Source organism: Geotrypetes seraphini, chromosome 5 (genome assembly GCF_902459505.1).
Source record: "Geotrypetes seraphini chromosome 5, aGeoSer1.1, whole genome shotgun sequence".
NCBI lineage: Eukaryota > Metazoa > Chordata > Amphibia > Gymnophiona > Dermophiidae > Geotrypetes > Geotrypetes seraphini.
Genome location: NC_047088.1, coordinates 254,277,836 through 254,304,031, shown reverse-complemented (window position 1 = coordinate 254,304,031; position 26,196 = coordinate 254,277,836). Strand labels below are relative to the sequence as shown.

General features: G+C 45.2%; 1 protein-coding gene across 2 annotated transcripts in view; it reads left to right on the top strand.

Annotated features, from left to right (window-relative positions):
* Positions 1-23,001, top strand: part of MRAS (muscle RAS oncogene homolog) — an 85,253-nt gene extending 62,252 nt beyond the window's left edge. For both annotated transcript variants that reach the window (XM_033945949.1, XM_033945950.1), the window contains 4 exons: positions 594-747; positions 9,605-9,704; positions 11,690-11,769; positions 21,988-23,001. In XM_033945949.1, the coding sequence (XP_033801840.1) occupies positions 594-747; positions 9,605-9,704; positions 11,690-11,769; positions 21,988-22,093 (440 nt within the window). In that variant the 3' untranslated portion in view covers positions 22,094-23,001. The remainder of the gene's footprint in view (positions 1-593; positions 748-9,604; positions 9,705-11,689; positions 11,770-21,987) is intronic.
* Positions 23,002-26,196: the final 3,195 nt, after the last annotated feature.

Sequence of the window (26,196 nt, the reverse complement as noted above, 5' to 3'; positions counted from 1 at the left end):
AGGTTTTAACGGAGATTTCGGCAGTAGGAACCCATGCACAGTACTGGGTAGAGCTTTGGATTCTTGCCCAGAAATAGCTAAGAAGAAAAAAAAAAAAAATTTAAATTGAATCAGGTTGGGCAGACTGGGTTGACCATTTGGGTCTTTATCTGCTGTCATCTACTATGTTACAATGTTACAGTGCATGCAAATAGATCTCATGCATATTCATTGGGGAAATCTTGAAAACCCGACTGGATTGCGGCCCTCGAGGAGGGACTTTGACACCCCTGCTCTAGGATAAAACATCCAGCTCCCCGGGTTTTGTGTGTAAACTGCTTTCAGGGACTCAGTTGGAGATTTGGGCTTCGCTGCATTTAGCTAGTTTATAATATATTAAAACTTGCTATATCGCGTAGATCTTAGATATATTCAGTTGAAAAGAACTACATATGTATTTTCTGAGGAGAACGTGTTGGGATTGCATTCACATTTATTCTAAGAATTTATTGGTTGGTTATTGTTTGGACTGTGAGTTTTTGTGTTAGGTTAATTCTGTAAAAAAAAAAAAACCAATCTAAAATGTTTTTTTGTTTTGTTCTCTTCTTAACCAGTTCTCGACACTGCTGGACAGGAAGAATTCAGCGCAATGCGTGAGCAGTACATGAGAACAGGGGATGGGTTCCTTATCGTGTATTCTGTCACAGATAAAGCCAGCTTCGAACACGTGGACAGGTTCCACCAGCTCATCCTTAGGGTGAAAGACAGGTGGGTACCGACGTATATCCAGCAGCTGGATCTTCGCTGGAGGACTGGGGTTCCCTTCACAGCTTCCCAGGGAGAAGGAATCTCTGTGGCGGGGTTATAAAGTGCTTGGCACCAAGGGACCGTTGGACTTAGGGTTACTAGACACCAGGATTTCCCCGGAAATGTCCTCCTTTTGAGGACATGGCCAGGGGTCCAAACGGCTTTTCAAAACCCGGCACTTTGTCCGGATTTTGAAGAGCTTCTATCAAATCGCCAGCGGGCAGGAGGGCATCCGTGCATGTGTTGATGCCACGTGCACACGTGATGTCATCACATCCGCACATGCATGGATGTCCTCCTGCCTGATGAGAGCAGGGGGTTGGGCTAGAACAGGGATGGGCGGGCCTGAGGGGCGGGCCTAGGGGGACCCGATTTTCCAAACAGAAAATCTGGTAACCCTTCTGTTCATTGCCACTGCTTAGATTTATGAAATTTTAATTTATCTGTGAATCTGGAATTTATCATATATCATCCTCACACTGGCTAATAGTTTTGTTTTGTGGGAGGGGTTTGTTTTTGGTTTTTTTTTGGGGGGGGAAAGTTGTGCTCATTGATTTCTTTCTCTCTCAGACTTATTTATGAAAGTCTGAAAATCATAGGGCCTGTTTTACAATGCTGCGCTAACGGCTGCTGCGTGGCAACAGCCCCGAAGCCCTTTAAATCTCTGTGGGCTTCGAGGTCATTACCGCACGGCTTTGTAAAACAGGCCCATAGTCTGCCTAGGAGTGTTATCCAGGAGAAGTTGGGAACAAGATGCAAAGTCTGCTTTACAAATGTGTTGCTCCAAAAATATTTTTCCCTCAGCAGGCAGCCACAGTTCTTTGTTTCCAAAATCTTAAGCTGTTTTTTTAACTTCACTTGTACCTAACAATTATCATGTTTACTAGTGTGTTCTCTTTCTCCGACATCCCCAACAATGGAAGGATTGAGGCTGTTACGTACTGAAGTGCCAGCTTGCCCCCTGTCTCCATTTCATTATTCTTTAAACGGTACATGGAACGCATCAGGAAATGATTATACAGAGCAAAAGAAAAGTTTCTGGACTTTTTTTTCTTTTACAAGTCTTACAATGAAGTTAGAAAAATACAAATAGCTTGAGCTGGTCCCGTTTTATTGGGGATCAAACAGAAAAGTGGGATCTAGACATTGGACTTCCAATATCAAACCAAGTTTATTCAATAAGATTGAAATATGGCACGACACAGAGCCATGTTTTGCTAGAAAGCTGCCTGCCTCAGGAGTCAAAATATCTTTGGGCTCCTTTTACAAAGGCACAGTACCGATTCTCCCGTGGCAAACGTACTGAAGCCCATTCGGTTCCTATGGGCTTTGGTGCATTTGCTGCATAAGAACAAAAGAATAGCCTTGCTGGGTCGGATCAATGGTCCATCAAGCCCAGTAGCCCATTCTCACAGTGGCTAATCCAGGTCACTAGCACCTGGCCAAAACTCAAAGAGTAGCAACATTCCATACAGAATCTCAAAGAATAGCAAGATTCTGGAATCCCAGAGAGTAACAAGATTCTAGAATCCCAAAGAGTAGCAACATTCCATACAGAATCTCAAAGAATAACAAGATTCCGGAATCCCAGAGAGTAACAAGATTCTAGAATCCCAAAGAGTAGCAACATTCCATACAGAATCTCAAAGAATAGCAAGATTCCGGAATCCCAGAGAGTAACAAGATTCTAGAATTGCAAAGAGTAGCAACATTCCATACAGAATCTCAAAGAATAGCAAGATTCCGGAATCCCAGAGAGTAATAAGATTCTAGAACCCCAAAGAGTAGCAACATTCCATACAGAATCTCAAAGAATAACAAGATTCCGGAATCCCAGAGAGTAACAAGATTCTAGAATCCCAAAGAGTAGCAACATTCCATACAGAATCTCAAAGAATAGCAATATTCTGGAATCCCAGAGAGTAATAAGATTCTAGAACCCCAAAGAGTAGCAACATTCCATACAGAATCTCAAAGAATAACAAGATTCCGGAATCCCAGAGAGTAACAAGATTCTAGAATCCCAAAGAGTAGCAACATTCCATACAGAATCTCAAAGAATAGCAAGATTCCGGAATCCCAGAGAGTAACAAGATTCTAGAATTCCAAAGAGTAGCAACATTCCATACAGAATCTCAAAGAATAGCAAGATTCCGGAATCCCAGAAAGTAACAAGATTCTAGAATCCCAAAGAGTAGCAACATTCCATACAGAATCTCAAAGAATAGCAAGATTCCGGAATCCCAAAGAGTAGCAACTTTTCACACAGAATCTTAAAGAACAGCAAGATTCCGGAATCCCAAAGAGTGACAAGATTCTAGAATCCCAAAGAGTAGCAACATTCCATACAGAATCTCAAAGAATAGCAAGATTCTGGAATCCCAGAGAGTAATAAGATTCTAGAACCCCAAAGAGTAGCAACATTCCATACAGAATCTCAAAGAATAGCAAGATTCTGGAATCCCAGAGAGTAATAAGATTCTAGAACCCCAAAGAGTAGCAACATTCCATACAGAATCTCAAAGAATAGCAAGATTCCGGAATCCCAGAGAGTAACAAGATTCTAGAACCCCAAAGAGTAGCAACATTCCATACAGAATCTCAAAGAATAGCAAGATTCCGGAATCCCAGAGAGTAACAAGATTCTAGAACCCCAAAGAGTAGCAACATTCCATACAGAATCTCAAAGAATAGCAAGATTCCGGAATCCCAGAGAGTAATAAGATTCTAGAACCCCAAAGAGTAGCAACATTCCATGCTACCGATCCAGGGCAAGCAGTGGCTTCCCCCCATGTCTTTCTCAATAACAGACTATGGACTTTTCCGCCAGGAAATTTCTGGAATGACAGAATATGGAGGGGGAGGGGAAGGCCGGTCTGAATCTTATATGAATATAATGCCTCTGTTAGATTTGAGTGACATATGTCAATGTTTGCTGTGTAACCATGAGGGCACATAGCAAAAAAAATATATATTTATAAATGGATTTGGCTTGATTTTTGGATTTTAGAGAGATTACTCAGCTTCTCCCATAGGATGTGTCACTGAGAAGTGCATTCCAGTACGAAAACCAAAAAAGGAGACTGATGTAATGCCAGGCTATTCAGGCAGAAGAAGCACAGCTCAGAATATTAGCTGCTGCCTTTCCTGGTATTGACCTCTCTTCCTGTACTTGCATTTTATTGGGATTCAGCATAGCACCTGCATAAGGATCTGAGAATTGGGCAGGACTGTGCCCTCCACCTAATTCATTGCTCAGTGTAACTGAGCTAAAGGAGAAGCTGTTGACCCTTTAACAGAATAAAGGGTTGGGGCTTTATATACTGTTTTTTATGTGTGGCTATTTATTTTGTACCTGGGGCAGCGAAGTGTTAAGCGACTTGCCCAGAGTCACAAGTGGGAATTGAACTCCCAACCTTAGGGTGCTAAGGCAGCTGCTCTAACCACTAGGCCACACCTCCACTGTTGCTAACTTCCCCCCTTAGTATGAAGACTTTCAGTCTCTGGTAAACAGAGCTGAGATTGTGATGTCATAATGCATCATTCCACCAATAAGAGTCAACCACGTCAATGATGTCACAATAGCTTGATTGTAAAGGGTAAAGGACTTGCTATACTGCTTTTTCTGTCTGGTTTACACAATCAAAGCAGTTTGCATATTTCAGAAAGGTCCCAGAGTCACAAGTGGGACTTGAACTCACAACCTTAGGGTGCCAAGGCAGCTGCTCTAAACCCTAGGCCACTCCTCCACTCCACTCATAATCATTTTTGAAATTAAAATGTGAATAAAAAAGTAGGGATGGGGGTTGAAGAGGTTGGTTTGTTCAGCAGCCAACTGAATTATTCCAAACTAGTTTTATTAGGCTGCTGCTTTAGAGAGAGGTATTTCCTGCTGGAACTGAGACACATTAATGGAATTTCCTAATGCGAAGAACACAGCACACTGTGCAACTAATGCTAGAGATCTCCCTCAATGTGGGTATTTTTTTTTGTTGTTTTTGCACAAAAAATGTATTGGCTTAGATCCTGCTAAGAGAGCAGCAATGGTAAACTCAGGCAGGTTTTATAAGGGGGTAAATTATTAAACTCATTAACATACTATGCACTATAATTATCTAATGTAGACGGCACGAAAAAAGAATTTGAGTGTTTCTTGCTAATTGTTTTTCAAAATGTTTTATAAGGGTATAAATTAGTGCTGCTCGATTCAGGGGAAAAAAATTTGATTTGATTTGATTCAGCTTATTGAATTGGTTTTTCGATTCGATTCGATTTTCCTGCCCGATTGGGTGTTTTTTTCAAACATCCTGATGGGTTTATTTTATAGCCTCTTCACCCCCTTTGCCTTCTCCTCACCACACTGGCGCTGTGGTGTAAACAAAATACTCTCTCTGGTAAATCCTAGCTCACACTCGCGGTCTAATACCAGCTCTGGCAGGATACAAGTTTCAAATCTGACACATTGTAATCCCAAAACAGAAAATAAAATTATTTTTTCTACCTTTTGTTGTCTTGTCATTTTTCAAATCATGTTGGTCCCAGGCTCTGCAACAAATGTCTTCTGATAACTCGCTTGCCAGGGTCTCCTGTCCATTTGTTGTTGGTTTTTTTTTCCATGATAACCATTCATCTTCTATCTCAGTCCTCCCCTTCCATTTCCCTTCCCTCCCCCGGAGGTCTGGCATCTTTCCTTTTTTTTTTTTTTGTTTCCATCCCTGCAGTTGCAGCGATGGACCCCCACCATCCCCAGATCCACCATCTCTCCTTTTCTCAACTACCCTTTCATCCAGCATCTCTCCCTTCTTCCCCACCACCCCAGGGTCCACCATCTTTCCCTTTCTCTTCCCAACTACCCTCCTTATCCAGTATTTCTATCCCCCCCTCTACACCATCCCTTGTGTAAAACTTATCTCCCTTTCTGTTCCCTCCCTCTTCTCTGTTTTTAGACCCATTATTTCTTCCCCACTCCCCCCACCTCAGTCCAGCTAGAATTAAAAATGATAAAATATTGCATCTACTGAAATATTGAGATATACCTTAAAAACTAACACTGATCAAAATATATTCCCTCTGGATAGGGGAATCTTGGCATACACGTGTGAGTTTTTCAAGAATAGTATTCAAACATCATTTATTTTACCCAGCTTTAAGTTATATTATAAAATGAGTACTTTTTTGTTTAAATATCTCTTTCTATAAGTTGCTTTAGTATGTGCAGCATCTTTCCTCCCCTCTCACCCATCATGTTGTGTAGTATTTTTCTAGCCCTCCCTCCCATCCCTTGTGCAGCAGAACCCTTGCAGCTTCTAATTCTCCCTTCCTCCCATCCCCCCGTGTAGCATTTTTCTATACCACCACCACCGCCGCACTCCTCCCCCCCCCCCTCCGCCCGCTGACCCCGTCTCTCCCTCCCTTCTGAACCATGAGACAGGAATACCTTATAAGAAACCGGCAGTGTCAGCACTCGGCGACAGGCTGCTTCACGGTCTTCTATCTCTGCCGCGGCCTTCCTCTCCCGCGTTGCTGATGACATCATCAGCAGAGGAACGCCCAGGAGATAGAAGACCGCGAAGCAGCCTGTGTCGATTGCTGCCGAGTGATGACGCTGCCGGTTTGTTATAAGGTATTCCTGTCTCGCGGTTTGGATGGGAGGGAGAAATGGGTCAGCGGGGGGTGGGAAAGCGCTGCTGCCGGCGACTAGGGCTTATTTTGGGGGGTAGGGTTAATATTAATCATGCTAGGGCTTAATTTTGGAGTAGGTCATATTTTCAGGGAAACACGGTAGCTGGTGCAAATACCAATGTCAGTCTTTTAGGACACAGACATGCAATCTTCTTCTGAATTGTAGAATACATGGGTATATTTTTAGGCCTGCCCTGTTCAAACAGATGACGTCGCACGCTTGCATTCATACGTGTGACATCATCGCGTCTCATGCGCGGATGCACTCCAGACTTGGGCTCCGATCTCGACGGACAAAATGCTGGGTTTTGAAAAGCCATCCGGACGCCTGGACAGTCCTCTAAAAAGACGACATGTCCAGGTAAATCCAGACGTCTGATAACCCTTTCCTCGTCAGTTGCGCACTTTTCAGTTTTAGCTGTGCATATCTCAGCTTTCTGAAATCAGGATTTAGGCATTTCTATTCCGCCTTTACCTATTCAGTTCATGGTCAGATTACAATGCAAGAGTTTGGTTCAGTTACCCAGGAAGTTAGTGAATTAGGGTTGCCATATTTTAGTTGGGGAAAACCCCGTACACATGGCCCCGCTCCGTTCCGCCTCCAGCCCCACCCCCACTCTCTCCCCCTGATGAGCTCTGGCTGCGTCTGGAAGGCCTGGAGCATGCGCGGATGTGTTTGATGTCATCCGTGCTCGGAGGCCCTCCAGATGCAGCTAGAGCTTGTCGAGGCTTTCCAAAACCCAGACAAGCTGTGGGGTTTTGAAAAGTCTGTCTGGGAGCCCAGACAGTCCTTTTAAATTAAGATTTTTAAAAGTTCTCTTATTCGACCCCTTCTCCGCCAGCAATCCTCTTCTTCTTCCTACCTTCCTTATGTACTTCCCTTTTATGTACTTTTTCTTTAAAATTGTATTTCCTCCCCTCTTTCCTACTGTTTCCCGTGGCTTTAAAAAGCAAATACCCAAGTAGGTCTGGTAACGAATTATGTATATGTGATTTTTCTAAAATCATATTTTTATCTTTTGTACAACGCTTTGTATTTTGGTAAAGCGTTCAATCAAATAATATGAATAAACTTGAAACTTGATGTGTCCAGGTTTTCCCAGATGTCTGGTAACCCTACAATGGATAGATCGACATGGACATTCAATAGGGTTGCTAGTTCAGGTAGATCAGTACAGTGGAACCTTGGTTTACAAGCATAATTCGTTCCAGAAGCATGCTCGTAAATCAAGTTACTCGTATATCAAAGCAAGTTTCCCCATAGAAATGAATGGAAACTCACTTTGATTCATTCCACAAACTCCCCCCCCTCACCGGAGGCTACCAGCGTTGCTCCATCACCCCCCCCCCCCCCCCCCCGCTCTCACCGGCATCGCACCCCCAAACCAGCATCGCAACCCCCCCCCCCCCCGCGAGAACTGCATCGCACTCCCGTGCTGAAAGCGGCATCCGCCCACCCTTCCTTTCAAACACGCTCCTTACCCCTTCTGCTGGTTGCGAGAGTTGAAAGCAAGCTCCCGCCTCTTGCCTGGGCCGGGCCTTGAGCATCTCGAGAGAACGAGAGCCAGAAGGCCTTGAGCCTACGCAGATGCTCAAGGCCCGGCCCAGGCAAGAGGTGGGAGCTTGCTTTCAACTCTCGCAACCAGCAGAAGGGGTAAGGAGCGTGTTTGAGAGGAAGGGCGGGCGGATGCCGCTTTCAGCACGGGGGGTGCGATGCGGTTCTTGCGGAGGGAGGGCATTTGCGGGGGGGGGTTGCGATAACGGTTCGGGGGGTGCGATGCCGGTTAGAGCGGGGGGGGGAGGTGCTCGTATATCGGAACATGCTCGGTTTGCAAGGCAAAAGTTTGCTGAGTGTTTTGCTCGACTTGCAAACCGGGTTACTCGCAAACCGAGGTTCCACTGTATAACTATTAATACACACACACACCCCTTTTTACTAAACCGCGATAGTGGTTATTAGCACAGGGATCCGCACTGAATGCTCCATGCTGCTTCCAGTGCTCATAGAGTTCCTCTGAGCGTCAGGAGCACTGCGGAGCATTCGGGGAGGAGGGGGGGTCAGTTAGGTAATAGTTTCAAAATACTTAGTTACAAGTAGATATCTAAAAGCCCAAATGCAGTGTTCCCCCGCGACTTCGTGGTTCGCGAATAGTGGGCCCAGTCATTCGCGGTCAAAGCAGCTCCTGGTGTAGCCCAACTTTACTACAGGAAGAGGCGGTCGGAGCAGACCGCGAGGGATTTCCTTCACCCGTCGGCGCTCCAGCTGCCCTCTCTTGCCTAAAAATCGCATTTACGGTTTTTCAAAATTTGTGTGGGGGTGGGGGTCTTGGAACGGAACCCCTGCAAATTTCGGGGGAGTACTGTACTACTTCTAAAATAAGTACCTTAATCTTTTCCATGTTTCTGGCTTTAGTCTTTTTCAACTAGCAGTTTGTTAAGGTCAAAACGTCCAAATAATTAATAAATATATGAAAAATACGTGTTTGTAAAATCCGGTTATTAGCAGGGAAACATACAGGCCATGTATACCAGAAACAAAACTGACAGCACATAAACCAAAAATTGAAACGGAGAAAAAATAAACCTCAATTGAGGGAGGTTGGGACTACACAAGTACCCAGCCCTCCACTCATCATCACGGGTTTATAAAAAAACTCCGTGAACATATATATGAGAGTCACTGTTTCATTCGTTTTCATACATACAAAATCATGTTTTAGTCACTTTTTTTCAAAATCTTTTTTGTGTATAAGCGTCAGTGTATAGCAATACAGGCCCGAATCCCAAACTTAACTCAATTAGTTAGCAAGGGCTACAGCTTAATTCAATTAGTGCAAAAACTCTTGGAGAAAAATACACTCATCTGGAAAAAAGAGATTTTCACCAAAGGCTTCCAACTCATAATCCCCTCAATTGAGGTTTATTTTTTCTCCGTTTCAATTTTTGGTTTATGTGCTGTCAGTTTTGTTTCTGGTATACATGGCCTGTATGTTTCCCTGCTAATAACCGGATTTTACAAACACGTATTTTTCATATATTTATTAATTATTTAGTCTTTTTCATACATTAATCTATTGACTAAACCTTTTGCACCTTGTTTTTTGTGTCTGACCCCCGTCTTGTTCTTTGGTTTCAGAGAGTCCTTTCCAATGATCTTGGTAGCCAACAAAGTGGACCTTGTACATCTGCGGAAAATCACAAGCGAGCAAGGAACGGAAATGGCCGACAAACACAGTGTACGTTTGTTTGTTTCTTTTTTTTGCTCCTGTTCCTGTTAGGGGTGTGCGTGGTCATTCTCTTTAGCTGAAGTTGTCTCGCTTTATGTTGTCACGAAAACGGACATTTCGTTTTGTGCTGTTTGGATGGGAAAAAGACTCGAACCAAAGCGAAGAAAGTCACTTCTGTCTCTTGAAAGTGACAAGCGCATACCCGGCTTTTGCCATTCTAGTTTTCCCTAGTCTGGCCCGATCGGCTCAGGCAGTGGCGCTGGAGCTACTTTGCACGGTGACGGGACAAAAGCGCGCGAGACTTCGACACACCGACATTGCAGCGCAGACAATTCAGCACAAGACCCCAGCGCGCCACCTAAAAAGTTACTTTTAAAGAGCTCCGACAGGAGGTGTGTGTGGGGGAACCCCTCCCCCGCTTTACTTCACACTCTTTGCGCTGCCGTTGGGGGGGTGTAGGGGGTGCAACCCCCCCCCCCCCGCACATTATACAGAAAACTTAACTTTTTCCTAAAAAATCGGAAAAAAGTTAAGTTTACTCTATAATGGAGGGTTCCAACCCCCCAATCCCCTCCCCCAACAGCAGCGCGAAGAGTATGAAGTAAACTGGGGGGGTTCCCCACTCACACCCCGCGTCAGAGCTCTGTAAAAGTAACTTTTTAGGCGGCGCGCTGGGGTCTGCCGCCGATTTGTCTTCGCTGCAATGTCGGCGCGCCGAAGTCCCTCGTGCGAATGACTGTAAACCACTTTGCACGGTAAACTCTCCACAAGGAGGCAGCGTGTAGACCTCATCAATGAAGGTCTGGGGCTCTGCAACTCGACATATGTGCAGTCTGGTTGCCAGTGGCGTAGTGAGGGTGCGAAGCGCCTCACCCTGCCTTCGTCTATGCCTCCCGCTTCTTCCCCGATTCCCCCTTGCCACACATGCGCCCCCTGCCCTTCCCCGTACCTCTACTTGTTCACCCCCATGAGCAACAAGAACATCAAGGTGTTCCTCGCGACGCAGTCGGTTTTCCCGCTGACGTCGCTTCCTACGCGAGGCATCCAGACGTGATGTCGGCGGGAGAGATGATGCAGTTGCGAGGAGCACATTGAACTTCTTGCTCGTGGCGGTGAACTACAGATATGGGGGAAGGGAAGCCAACATGGTGCCCGGGGCGGACTGCCCCTCCCCCCTCACCACGCCACTTCCGGTTGCCAAGATATCCACATTGAATATGCATCAGATAGATCTGCATGCAGTGCCTTTGTTATGTGCAAATATGTCATGCGGGATGTCCGAAAATTAGACCTGCCAAATGGCGCCTAAAGACTTGACTTAAGAGCCAATCCTTGTGTAAGAGATGGATCTTAGTTCTGGTTGGAGGATGGGTGGCACTACCAAATTTGTTCTTCTGGTCTCTGAGGTTGGGGAGATGTTCTTCTAGCTGGACTTATCAGGCTGAGTCAGTGATGGGGAGGCACTGTCTTGATGGGGGAGCACTGCCCCCCTCACGCCATACCATGCTCCCTCCTGCTCCCCCCCCTCCCCCACTGCTCTCTACTAGTTACGCCCATGGCTGTCAGGCACCCAGCTGTTGCATCCAGCTGGGTTTTCAGGATTTCCCCTATGAATATGCATGAGATCTATTAGCATACAATGAAAGCAGTGCATGCAAATAGATCTCATGCATATTCACTGGGGAAATCCTGAAAACCCAACTGGATCGCAGCCCCCAAGGAACGATTTTGACACCCCTGATTCCTCAGCCAAAGGTCACAGACCAGACCACAGCGTCCTCCATATGTCTGACTACAAAGAGGCCGGAGCGATACAGTTTATTGTCACCAGGTCCCTAGTCCCATCAGTATGTGGCACACCACTTGCCACCTGTCCTTCAAATACTGCAGAGTACTTGGTCAAGTTGAATTAGAAAAGATTTAAAGACCTTCCCACACATACATCAGGCTGCGGGGCTCAGTATTTCACCCTGTCTCTTTCTCTTGTTTTTCAGATTCCGTACATAGAAACTAGCGCCAAGGACCCGCCTCTGAACGTCGAGCGAGCATTTCATGACCTGGTTAGAGTGATCAGGTGAGTTGTAAATAAATTCAGTCTCGGTACCTTAACTGGCGCGGTGACATTTGTGCGCAGGACAAATGCTTGCCATTCCTGTTTATGCTCTGAGGGAGGGGGGGAGCCCCTGTTGCAGGTTTCGGGGACTCGCTGCACCTTCAGCTTCTTTGTGAGGATGAAAACGATATTTTAGACACCATGCTGTGGCTTTCTTCGGGGTAAGCTCTGAAGTCTGCAGTGTGACTTTGTAAATAGTGGGTTCACTGACCTGATTGAGAACAGGGCAGTCCACCAATTTGAATTTTGGCGGGAAAGTCAGTTGGTCAGAAATTTGAGCTTTGTTGCGAAAGTCCATAAAATGGACTTCTCCCACCTCTTCCAAGAGACTGTTTCACGCATCTACTACCCTTTCTGTAAAAACGTATTTTCTCAAATTACTCCTGAGCCTATGTCGCCTCATTCTAGAGCAGACATGTCAAACTCTGGCCCACAGGGTACTACAATTTGTCCCGCCAGACAATTTCAATTTTCCCTTAAAGCTGGCCCACTGGTATAATCGCCGCATCATCTGTGGGTTCACGTGGCCTGCAGAGGATCACTGGTCAGCAGTAGCGATCCTAGCAGGCCACCGTAGCCTCTGGACCGACTCCATCCTTTTTATATCTTTTTGAAGGTGCGGCCTCCAGAATTGTACACAATATTCTAAATGAGGTCTCACCGGAGTCTTATATAGGGGCATCAATACCTCTTTTTCCTACTGGCCATACCTCTTGCTATGCACCCTAGCATCCTTCTAGCTTTCGCCGTCACCTTTTCAACCTGTTTGGCCACCTTAAGATCATCACACCCAAGTCCTGCTCTTCTTTCATGCACATTACATTACATTAGTGATTTCTATTCCGCTTGTGCCTTGCGGTTCCAAGTGGATTACAAGTTAGAAGACTGGACATTTCCAGGAGCGTTACAGTACATAGAATCAAGAATGTATCATGTTACAATTGTTAGTCTGGACATTTCCAGGAGAATTGAAAAGCAAAGAGTAGATATATAATAGGTTATATATATATATATATACATACATTTTTAATAACTGGAGCCTTTGCTCCTATACAGTTAAACATAGATTTATATATTTTATATACAGAAAGCTTTATTTTGTTTCTATGTACTTTAAATGATTCTTGTATCCTTTAAAATACTTAATAAAAATTATTGAACTTAAAAAAATTAAAAAAAAAGAAATAATACAGTCGGGATACATAAGTTCTTCACTCTCTAAATTGTACCATTCCCTTGGGTTTCCACCCTCCAACTGATTTCATGTACAGTACTCCCCCGATATTCGCGGGGGTTCTGTTCCAGGAACCCCTGCGAATCTTGAAAACCCACGAATACGGTATTTCGTGGGGGAGATTGGAGAGGGCAGTGGGAGAGGCAGGAGAGAGCAGCCGGAGCGCCGGCGAGTGAAGGAAATCGTACAGCGGGTGATTTCCTTCACTCGCCGGCGCTCCGGCTGCTGTCTCCTGCCTTTCCGGCTGTCCTCTCCTGGTCGGCGGTTCGCAGTCAGAAAATACCGGGACCGTAAACCGCCGACCGCGAATGACCGGGGGAACACTGTATACTGTTGCAATCTGCTACAGTAAGGTCATCCAACAGAACATAATCCCAATAAAACAATGATCTATATATATAAAATCGGATGTATGTATGTATGTGCCGCGATCACGCAAAAACGGCTTGACCGATTTGAACGAAACTTGGTATGCCGATCCCTCACTACCTGGGGTGATATGTTCTGGGGGTCTCGCGGCCCACCTGCACATGTGGGCGGAGCTACAAACATAAAATCAGATTTCACCCATTCATGTCAATGGAAAAAATGTAAAACAGCTGCCAACGCAAAAACGGCTTGCCCGATTTGAACTAAACTTGGTATGCAGATCCCTCACTACCTGGGGTGATATGTTCTGGGGGTCTCGCGGCCCACCTGCACACGTGGGAAGGGTGGGTTCACCCAAGAATGTATATGTTCTTGCTCCTGGAGGTGAAACTAAAAATGTTGTTTATAATCAATTTTTGTGTTAGTTGAATTGTATTCATTTTGTCAAATATTTCACATTATACTTTGAATATTTTACTTTTTATAAAGCTGTAACAAAATTATTTCATTCACCACTATAAAGTATCTTTATTTAAATCCATTTACAGTGTTATTGCTATAATTAAATACCCGTGCAACGCCGGGGCATCAGCTAGTATTAAATAAGACAACAGAAAGGAACAAGACAGACGTGGGGGAAGCCACTGCTTGCCCTGGATGTTGCTACCATTTGGGGTTTGGTCTGATCCAGTAAGGTTATTCTTATGTACTTTAAACCTAAAACTGTAAAAATTTGCTTTTTGCTTTACTGTTTGATAACCCAAACTTCATAAATTAATTGCCTTCAGAGCGTGTGTGCTGGGGGATTGGAAACCTTTGGCTCCCAGTAGCTGAAGCCAAAATCTCTTGCTTTCTGGCAGAAAACGTGTGAAAAGCACTAACAAGACAAGGCTGTGTCAGTTTCTGCCACTGCTGTTAGACTCCTGGACTAATGATTGCAAGAGCATGGCACGGACTATTATAATTCCCACAAATTCTGTTACAAAAGGGGTCAGTATTAGAATGGTGCAAACTGGTTATGGTGTTTGCATTGGCATGAAATGCCTATTATGAAGTCTGCTACAATGATGCACTGTGTGCCTGGTACCAGCTTCTCTAGGGCATAGTTGCTCAGAGTTTGTTTGGTCCATCTCTAATATTTATTTCAACCCTAGAAATTTTTTTCTTCACTTCAGCTTCAGTGCTCAAAAGTGTAAAAATTAGGCATTAGCTCCGTCGGTTACTCTCCTTTTCTCCCCAGACTTGGTCCTAGAAGGAGATCTGATCTGAGATTGGACACGTTAACATGTTTGCTTCTGGACTGATGCCAACTTAAAGAACATAAGAACAGCCTTTCTGGTCCATCAAGCCCAGTAGCCCGTTCTCACGGTGGCCAATCCAGGTCACCAGTACCTGGCTACAACTCAATAGTAGCAACATTCTATGCAGAGGCTTCCCCCATGTCTTAACAGACTATGGACTTTTCCTCCAGGAATTTGTCCAAACCTTTCTTAAAACCAGCTATGCTATTTGCATTGACCACAACCTCTGGCAATGTGTTCCAGAGCTTAGTATTTCCCTGCAGTTTCATTCAGTGTCCCCTAGTCTTTGTCATTTTTGACAGAGTGAAAAATCGATCCACTTGTACCCGTTCTACTCCACTCAGGATTTTGTAGACTTCAATCCTATCTCCCCTCAGCCATCTATTTTCCAAGCTGAAGAGCCCTAACCTTTTTAGTGTTTCCTCATACGAGAGGAGTTCCATCCCCTTTATCATCTTGTAAATATCTTCCTCAGGGTTCCTAATGGTAAAGGAAATTGAAAGCTTCTGGACTGGTGCCAACTTGGTTTTTTAGCTCCTCAGTTTATATAAGATTCTGAATGCAACAAATTCTGAGGGTTCAAATGTTTCTCTGTTAGCAAGCCTAAGGACAGTTAGACTAGATTTCATCTTCACAACATGCGTTAATAATCTCAAGTTGCCAATTTTTATTTAGAGACACTTATAATGAGTCTTCTGAAGTGCCCTAACACCTCAAGATTTGGCCTGATTTATTCACTTGATAATACCGCTTAATGCAAATTAATTAAAGTGGCTTTCAATAAATCATCAATATACAAAGTATTAAATAGTTTGCAATTAATCAACAATTTATTATTTCTATAGCGCTAGCAGGCACATGAACAGGGCAGGATTAATTCGTCGAGGGCCCCTAGGCACACAAGTACACTGGGCCCCCTGCCCCGCCCCACCCCACCATGCGCCCAGGCGGAAACAGGAAGCTGCGTCAGAGGGAAGCTTTGGGCAAGCAGCACCGCTTGCACAATTACAGTTCCCGTTGCTTTTCTTACTCGCGTTGCTTGCTTGTCTTACTTTCCGTCGATGGGGGGGGGGGGCCCGCGTTGCCGATCGGAGGGGGGCCCGCGTTGCCGATCGATGCTGGAGGGGCCCATCGCCGTTTGGAAAAAAACAATGTTGATGCCCTCCTTCATCGGGCCCCCCCTGACCATTTCGGGCCCTAGGCACGTGCCTACTTGGCCTATTGGTTAATCGTGCCCCTGCACATGAAACGCTGTCGCTGTACATGCAGTAATCCAAGATAGCAGCCATTATCATTAATAATGACAATGAAAATCTAGTGTCGCACTCGGCAATTAAACGAGTCTGAAAGAAGCCCAAAAGTTGATACCAATCTACCCTCTTTTCCAGGACACATTAAAAGATATAGGAAAAGCTCCATAATGTACTTTAGACTAATCTTAAAGTGTCTGATATCTTTAAATGTCTTCACACGCCAGCCATTTGATCATGTTAGGCCAAGTTTCCAAGTTTATTAGGTATTTTTGATTTATCGCCAATTCAAAATTCAAGGCGATGTACAAATAAAATAGTTGGTGACACACTTGCAATTATTAAATTAAACATACAATTATCTAAAATACAAATAACACAACTAACATTACATTTAAAGGTAATTTAAATAGGTTATAGTGAAACAAAAGGAAAAATATTTAATGGTTACATTCGATAATACAATCACTAATTCAAATTTAAAATATTTAATTAAATTCAGGGGAAAAACAATAGGAAGGGGGACAAAGACAATTGACCTTTTAAATTATGGATGCGGAGAGGAAAAAAGAAAAATCAGTTATTAAAGGCGTCAATATATAGAAAACTTTTAAGTTCTGACTTAAATTTTGTTAAGTTTTTTTCCTGTCTTAGGTATAATGGAAGATTGTTCCAAGATTGAGGGGCTGTTATGGAAAAGATAGTGTTACGCCTTGTGTTAATAACTTTTAGTGAGGGAATAGCTAAAAGTTGCTGATCTTGAGATCTAAGAGATCTAGAGGAAGTATAGGGTATTAAAAGTCTAAATATAAAGGCAGGAGTTTTGTGTTCTAAAGCTTTAAAAATGAGTAAACATTGTTTAAATACTATTCTATGTGCTACTGGGAGCCAGTGGGCTTTCTTAAGCAGGGGTGTGACATGATCGAATTTTTTAGCCTTATAGATTAATTTAATTGCGGAGTTCTAGATTATTTGTAATCGTTTAATTTCTTTCTGTGACAAGCCTGTAAATAGAACATTACAGTAGTCTAATTTAGACATTACAAGTGAATGAATTAAGATATTCAATGATTTTGAACATAAAAATTTAGATATCGATCGGATCTGACGAAGTCTATAAAAAGTAGATCTTCTCAGCAGACGCTGGTAGCAGTGCATTCTCTGGCATCTGGAGAACTGGCAGGTACCAGGCAGCAGGTCTTTGTTTCTGCTCTAATTTCGGAAAGGTCTAACATTTGGAGACTTTAACTAGAGCTGGGCTATTCAGATTACAGGAGAGATAAACTAAGGTATGGATGTAGGCCCAGAGTTTTGGACTAAGAGGTCTTTAGATTTGGATTATTTGGGGGCATAACTCCTCCTTGTATGGGGGGGGGGGGGGTTCTGTGTGTGGTTTTGTTTTATTGCCTGGATGTCGGATGTTTTATGGAGCCGTAGGTTAGTTTTGAATTGCTGAAGGTCAATCATCAAGGCCCTCTTTTACTAAACGGTGGTAGAGGTTTCTACCGCGGCCCAGAACTCTTAAGTGCTCCGATGCTCATTGGAATTAAACTAAAGTAAACTAAAACTTAATTTTATAGACCGAGTCGTCGACCAAGAGGAGCTCGACTCGGTTAACAATAATGTAAAACATAATACATAAATTTGACAAGGAAGAGTAGACTGAAATAGTTAATTTCCAAAATGTTTAGCAAACTCAGAACTTTCCGGAATAAAGCAAAAGAACCTAAGCTTCTTAATGTAAGCGGTAAAGCATTCCAGAATTCGGTTAATTTAAAAGGAAAAGAATAACTAAATAATAATAATCATTTTATTCTTATATACCGCCATACCGAAAAAGTTCTAGGCCAGGGGTGTCCAACCTGCGGCCCCGGTCGAGGGCGATGCAGTGTTTTCCTCTGCTGCCCCCGGGTGTTTACCGTCTTGCCGGCTCCCTCCTCTGTCTTGCTGCAGCGCTTGTGCAGCCCCAGAAACATTTTTTTCAGCCAATGCGGCCTAGGGAAGCCAAAACGTTGGACACTCCTGTCCTAGGCGGTTCACAACAAGGTGAGCTAATACATGGGATACAGATAAAATACAAATTAGAATAATCTCTTAAAGGTTCTGTTTTTACCACTGAGAGAGGGAAATATAAGTTTGGCGCTCCAGGCCATGGTAGAAACCTCCTACAGCGGGGTGGGGGGAGGGGGAGAAGTAACTAAATTATGGTGTAGCACAGTATTGCATACAGTACCAGGATTCAGCAAAGCCCCAGCAATCGCACCAATATGATTGTCAAATGTGCCCATGCTGCTGTTGGAAGTGTAACAATGAGATTCCCAAGCTACATTCTCTCGCAGAGCGGGAGGGGCAGACCACCCGGAGCGCCGGCGCCTCTCCTTCCCCACCCTCACTACACCACTGGTCTCTCTTACCAATTCGTTTATTCAATTTTCTATACCGTTCTCCAAGGGGGAGCCTCAGAACAGTTTACATGAATCTACTCAAGAATTTTTCCCTGTCTGTCCTGGCAGGCTCACAATTTATCTAATGTACCTGGGACAATGGGGGGAAATCGTTTTTCGCAGCGTTTTCGGCATATTCAGCACACAGGCATTTGTTGTTATCTTCATTTTTTGCGGTACATTTCATACCTTATTTACCATGGACCCCTGACGAAGGCGTGTTGTCCGAAATACGGACCGTGTTGGGTCTCTTGGTTGATAAAAAGGTTTTTATATTACTGCATTTTAACTTTGGTACAATAAACTCTTGCCTGCATTGTGTACATTGTCTGCAGTTTTTGTTTGGTTTCCCTTTCAGGCTCACAATTTGTCTAATGTACCTGGGACAATGGTGGGATTAAGTGACTTGCCAGGGTCACAAGGAGCAGTGTGGGTTTGAACTCTAAATCTCAGGGGGCTGAGGCTGTAGCTTTAACTACTGCGACACCCTAGAAATCAAATTATAGTAAGAGAGCCAAGTATAGGACAATGAAGCCATTGTGACATCACTGATGAGGTTGGCTCTTAGGCATTGGTGGAATAAGGCATTATGATGTCACAATATCAGCTCTGCTTATCAGAGGCTGAAACTTTCACACTTATTATTTATTCCATTTTCTATTCTGTTTTCCCAGGGGAGCTCAGAAAGGTTTACATGAATTTATTCATGTGCTCAAGCATTTTTCCCTGTCTGTCCTGGGGGGCTCACAATCTATCTAATATACCTGAGGCAATGGGATTAAGTGACTTGCCCAGGATCACAAGGAGCAGCATGGGTTGAACCCCCAACCTCAGGGGGCTGAGGCTGTGTGTGGCTTTAACCACTGTACCACACTCTCCCTCATCCTTATCCCCTCTACATGGAAAAAAATGCTTGCATACTATTTTGGAAGATGCTTCAAATGGTGGGGGGGTGGGGGGGGGGAAGGAGGTCACTAAGATATGTTTTCCTATCTTGTTGACTGACTAAGAAAAAGGCAAATGAATCAATCTGAGCCACCATCCAGATGCGAGAGTTTGTCTTCAATTACCCAAGCCTCATTTTGACATTTACTAGAATTCTCTAGCATGCAACTCGGGCTACAGTCTATCTCCCCGTGAAAAGAGGCAATGTAGCTGAGGTGGGAGTGAGAAGAGACAGCAGCTTGGTTCATATGCTTCTCATTACCTCCCCAATGCATGTGGCTCTGACGGCACGCTACCATCTGAAGCAGGCCCAATGAACTGTCAGGTTTCAGTGGACTCAAGCCAAGCAAACACTTCAGCATAGCATTCTTGTTGACAAAAGTGCTCAAAGCACCCTGTCCTGGTGACTCTTCCATTCCAGATCTACAAAAGGATAGGATAGCCATACTGGGTCAGACCAGTGCTCCATCGAGCCCAGTGTTACCAGACATCTGGATTTCTCCAGACTTCTCCGTCTTTTGAGGACATGTCCGGGAATCCGGACGGCTTTTCAAAACCTGGCACTTGGTCTGGGTTTTGAAAAGCCGCCTCAAATTGCAACGGGCGGGGAAAATGTCTGCGCGTACACGGACGCCACACGATGACAGCCTCCCTGCCTGACAGCGGGGGGTGGGACTGGGGGCGGGATTAGGGAGTTACAGGGCAGGGATAGGCAGAACTGGGGATGGGTCTAGGAGTCCGGATTTTCCGATTGGAAAATCTGGCAACCCTAATCTAGCCCAGTATCCTGTTTCCAACAGTGACTAATCCAGGTCACAAGTTCCTGGAAGAAACCCAAATAGTAGCAATATTTACATGCTACCAATCCCAGGGCAAGCACTGTCTTCCTCCATGTCTATCTCAAAAGCAGACTATGGACTTTTCCTCCAGGAAAAATTTCAAACTTTTTAAAAAATATCCATTTACACTAAATACTCTTACCACATGCTCTGGCAATGAGTTCCAGGCAGAATGGGGCGGGGTCATGTGTCCGGAGAAAAATATGGTAACCCTACTTTACCTCCCCTCTATACCATAGTCCAGGGGTGTCAAGTCCCTTTGCGGCCCTTGAGGAGGGACTTGACAAGGGCCGCAATCCAGTCGGGTTTTCAGGGTTTCCCCAATGAATATGCGTGACATCTATTTGCATGCACTGCTTTCATTGTATGCTAATAGATCTCATGCATATTCATTGGGGAAATCCTGAAAACCCGACTGGATTGCGGCCCTCAAGGCCCAACATTTGACATCCCTGATCCAAGGGCTATCAGGTTTCTTTAGACCAAGAGGGTGAAAGTTGGTCCTCGAGGGCCGCAATCCAGTCGGGTTTTCAGGGTTTCCCCAATGAATATGCGTGACATCTATTTGCATGCACTGCTTTCATTGTATGCTAATAGATCTCATGCATATTCATTGGGGAAATCCTGAAAACCCGACTGGATTGCGGCCCTCAAGGCCCGACATTTGACATCCCTGATCCAAGGGCTATCAGGTTTCTTTAGACCAAGAGGGTGAAAGTTGGTCCTCGAGTGCCGCAATCCAGTCGGGTTTTCAGGATTTCCCCAATGAATATGCATGAGACCTATTTGCATGCACTGCTTTCATTGTATGCTAATAGATCTCATGCATATTCATTGGGGAAAACCCAACTGGATTGCGGCCCTCGAGGAGGGACTTTGACACCCCTGCCATAGTCTGAATGTGTCCATTGTAGCAATCCTGTTTAGTGATCCATCCAGCACAGCATAGCAGTAAAACTGATCATGGAATAAAGCACTGCGTCTGTTTTGTGGCACCCACTCCTCCTCTCCCTCCCAAAGCTTCTATGTGGGATGGGACCCTGCAGCAGGTCTTCTGCTCCATTTAATTATCATCTTTACAGCTATGCTGGGCAGGCTGGATCGCTGAGGTGGACATCGGGACGGTTCATAGACAACGGCGCGAAAGACAAAGGTGCGCCCAGACAATTGAGCGCAGCGCGGAGGCACGTGCCGCACTAAATTACAGTTTTTAGGGGATCCAACGGGGGTTTTTGTTGGGGAGCCCCCCCAGTTTACTTAATAGACATCGCGCCGGCGTTATGGGGGGCTTGGGGGGTTGTAACCCTCCACATTTTACTGTAAACTTAACTTTTTCCCTAAAAACAGGGAAAAAGTGAAGTTTTCAGTAAAATGTGGGGGGTTACAACCCCCCACAACGCGGCGCGATGTATATTAAGTAAAGTGGGAGGGTTCCCCCCCCCACGCCCCCCCCCCCCGTCAGAGCCCTAAAAAACAGTAAATTAGTGCGGCGCGCACCTCCATGCTGCGCTCAATTGTCTGGCGCGCCTTTGTCCCGGCGCGCTTTTGACCTGACACCCATCGGGACAAGGCAGGATCTGGGCAGAGTCAATTGATCAGAAAGGAACAGAAGTCCTTCCCTCTCCCACTTCACATTCACGATTGTCGATGGGCAGTGCATGGGTCGAATTGAGGAGGAGGGGGGGTTTGAAGACAGTGCACAAGTTCTGGAGGGTCAGGGGACAGGAGCAAGACGGTGAGCACCATGCCACCAGTACAAGTTCTGATGGTTTCTTGTCTTTTTCACACCCTCCACAGGCAACAAGTGCCAGAGAAGAGCCAGAAGAAAAAGAAGAAAACCAAGTGGCGAGGAGACCGGGCTCCCGGTTCCCATAGACTTAAACTGGAGTGCGTAATCTTGTGATGGATCCCCGACACCCGCCTGGCTGTTGCTGACGCACTGGCCCTGCCTGAGCTGTGCTGGAACACTTCAAAGCGAGGCTCTTGGTCCTGTGCTGGAAAGACGACCCCCCCCCCCCCCAGGACTGCAGGCACGCTTAAAACAGGCCAGCTGGCTTGGCTTCCTAGCCAATAAGCAGAGCATTTGTGGGGAAGGGGGGGGGAATGGATTTTCAGGGAACCTTTTTTGCTGATTTGCCTGTATCTGAAGTCATAACAACACTGGCACAGCTGAACTTTCAGAAAACTTAGTGGCAGGTCCCTCTCCCAAACTCTCTTCCAGCCGTGAAAGTTGGCAGAAAATATATGAATTTTATTTGTGGAATCTGACCCTTCAGTGGAGAACAGCCAGGAGAATAGACCTTTTTTTTTGCTGTTTATGTGTGTGTGTTTTATTTTGTGTTTTTTGGGGGGAGGGGGATTGTTCCAGGGGTATTTTTTTTTTTCCCAAAGCTGACATCTTTTCAAAGAGTTCCTCTACATTTGAGATGGAATACTGAGCTTCGCTCCATTTTTCTGCAGTGAAGCACTCCAGGGATACCAGTGTTACAATTTATCACCAAATGAAATGAGTAGGTTGGAAAGAAAAATGCATTCCAGCTGCCGAGCGACGTCAGACTTTGTGTCAAGGTCTGGAGGGCCGCCAGCTTACGCTCCATGAACACAAGGGAGACAAAGAAATGAAACATTTTTTCTCGCAGGACTTTACTCCTTTCCTCCACCTGGTGGGTTGGGGGGTGGGAGGTTATGTACACAAGGCCTTTTTGTTAACCTGAGCCTCCCAAGTTATGCAAATAAAAAGTATGTGAGACTGCGGACCCTTTTATATGATGTATTAATTTATTGTAGAGAATAAAATCTTAGCCTTCAAGAGCCGGGGCTTTTGCTGACTTGTTTTTCCAAATTCAGTGATCTTGCAGTGGCAGCTGACTTCCGGTTTCTGCTTTTGTTCTCGCTACTGCCAACCTCCCTAGGCAGCTGGTGGCTCGGCTACATAGGATTACCAGAAGTCTGGATTTCCCCGGACGTTGTCCTCCTTTTCAGGACATGTCCCGGATGGCTTTTCAAAACCCGGCTCTTTGTCCGGGTTTTGAAAAGCTTTCCTTCAGGCAGGAGGGAATCTGCGCATGCGCGGATACGACATGACATCACATCTACATATGTCCGACGAGAACAGGATTGGAGGTGGCGATCAGGGGTGTGATGGGGTAGGGATGGGGCTGAGCGGGGTGGGCCTGGGGGCAGGTCTAGGGGGGTCCGAATTTTCCAGACGGAAAATCTGGTAATCCTACAGCTACAGTCGTGTGAAAAAATTAGGACACCCCCATGAAATATTCTTTCCTAAGAAATGTTCACATATTGATGTCAAATCTTTTTTTTTTTTTTCTATTTATCTCTGGAAAAGAAAGTGATGTCATTGCAGGTCAACAACACAAATTTTTCATGAGTAAATCAAGGAACAAAACCTATCCACAAAAATTGTATATTCTAACCGAGGAATAAATTGAGAAACACCGTCTGAAACGGTGATTGACGTTGGATTTAAAGCACCTACCGGTGCTTAAATAAAAGGCGCCAGTCACAACTATGGAGGCACCCAACGCCACTATAAGCATGGCTAACACCAGAAGTGGTGGCAGGTGCCGTAAAGCGCCTATGTGGGCGCAATTCACGGCAAAGATAAGCACCAGAAATGTAGGCCGGGAAAACCCTGGCCTACGTTTTGGCACTTATCTTTCACAGAGGCGCGATTCTCTATACGGCGCCATCACGTGATTGACACGCAATCGGTGGCTGCCGATATCTGCGCTGTATAGAAAATCCTGGTCAAAGAGTATCGGAGAGATGGACTTCCTCTCATCTGAGGAAAGACTAAGGGCTCCTTTTACTAAGCTGCGATAGCGTTTTTAGCGCGCGCTAAACCTGCGCTATGCGGCTAGAACTAACGCCAGCATCTAGCGCGTGTGGCAATTCTGCGCTCGCTAAGTGCGCGCTAAAACCGCTATCGCAGCTTAGTAAAATGAGCCCTAAGTGATATAGAAGGAACACAAGTGAACTGATTTTTTACTCCATCAAAAATTACAAAGACTAGGGGACACTCGATGAACTTACAGGGAAATACTTTTAAGAACAACAGGAGGGAAATTTTTCACTCAAAGAATAGTTAAGTCAGGAACGCCTTGCTGGAGGATGTGATAACAGTAGTTAATGTAACTGAGTTTTTAAAAAAGGTTTGGCCAATCCAGGTCACTAGTACCTGGCCAAAACCCAAGGAGTAGCAACATTCCATACAGAATCTCAAAAAATAGCAAGATTCCGGAATCCCAGAGAATAACAAGATTCTAGAACCCCAAAGAGTAGCAACATTCCATACAGAATCTCAAAAAATAGCAAGATTCCGGAATCCCAGAGAGTAACAAGATTCTAGAACCCCAAAGAGTAGCAACATTCCATACAGAATCTCAAAGAGTAGCAACATTCCGGAATCCCAGAGAGTAACAAGATTCTAGAACCCCAAAGAGTAGCAACATTCCATACAGAATCTCAAAGAGTAGCAACATTCCGGAATCCCAGAGAGTAACAAGATTCTAGAACCCCAAAGAGTAGCAACATTCCATACAGAATCTCAGAGTAGCAACATTCCGGAATCCCAGAGAGTAACAAGATTCTAGAACCCCAAAGAGTAGCAACATTCCATCCAGAATCTCAAAGAATATCAAGATTCCAGAATCCCAGAGAGTAACAAGATTCTAGAACCCCAAAGAGTAGCAACATTCCATGCTACCGATCCAGGGCAAGCAGTGGCTTCCCCCATGTCTGGTTTGTCCAGTTGGTCCTGGAGGATAAGTCCTAGTCTGCTATTGAGATAGTCAAGGGGATGTCACTGCTTGCCCTGGGATCGGTAGCATGGAATGTTGCTACTATTTGGGTTTCTGCCAGGGTGCTTGTAACCTGGATTGACCACTGTGGGAACAGGATACTGGGCTGGATGGACCATTAGTCTGACCCAGTGTATTTGTTCTTATGACACAAGCTTTATGTTCAATAATTTTATATTGACTTTAAAGACTAAAATATACATAACAAAAATCTTACAAAGAATTAGAGAAAGGGGGAAAAATCTGTCCCCATCACCGCCCTGTCACTGGACCACCATCCTCTTCACCACCCCATCCCTGCCATCCCCTTCACCGCCCCGTCCCCGCCGTCCCCTTCACCGCCCCGTCCTCACCATCCCCTTCACCGCCCCAGCTGCGCAGCATCCACCCTTCCCTCTTGCCACCTCACCGCCCTTCAGCGACCCAAGAATCTCCCTCCCTCCACCTTACTTTCACAGCACGTTAGTAAAGAATTGAAACTTAATGGAGGGAAGGCGCACGGTCACCGATCACGTGCGGCCCCCTCCCTCCCTCCGGCCAAATCTATCTTCCCTCCCTCCCCCTTACCTTCATGGCGCTTTTGTAAAAAACTTACTAAAGCCAGTGAAGCCTGCCTGCCTGCAGTCGCGTGTGTGTGGGCAGAAACTTCTCCTCTGACGCAACCGGAAGTTGCCCACACAGATGCGACTGCAGGCAGGCAGGCTTCGCTGGCTTCAGTAGGATTTTTACGAAAGTGCCATGAAGGTAAGGGGGAGGGAGGGAAGATAGATTTGGCCAGAGGGAAGGATGGAGGGGGCCGTGCGCGATCAGTGACCGTGCACCTTCCCTCCCTTAAATGCGGGGACAAGGCCATTCACCGCTCCATGGGGCGGTGGATGGCCTTGTCCCCGTGCCCACAGTAAGCACTTCCCCCCCTCCCACTGTTTCAGCGGGTTACCCATGGCTACCCACGGGTAACTGCCACCATGTCATTCTCTACTAAGAATATCATCTCAACTCAATTAATACATTGTAGATATATAAATTCAAAGAAATCAATTATCAGTTATCACCACAATACAAACACGATAAAGTACCTCCCAGCACTCCCTCCTCCCTTCCCATCTCCCTTCCCCCCTCCACCCATCCCATCTCCAAATATTACTAATAAATAGTGCTTCACTTTATGATTACAAATGTAATGAGTTCA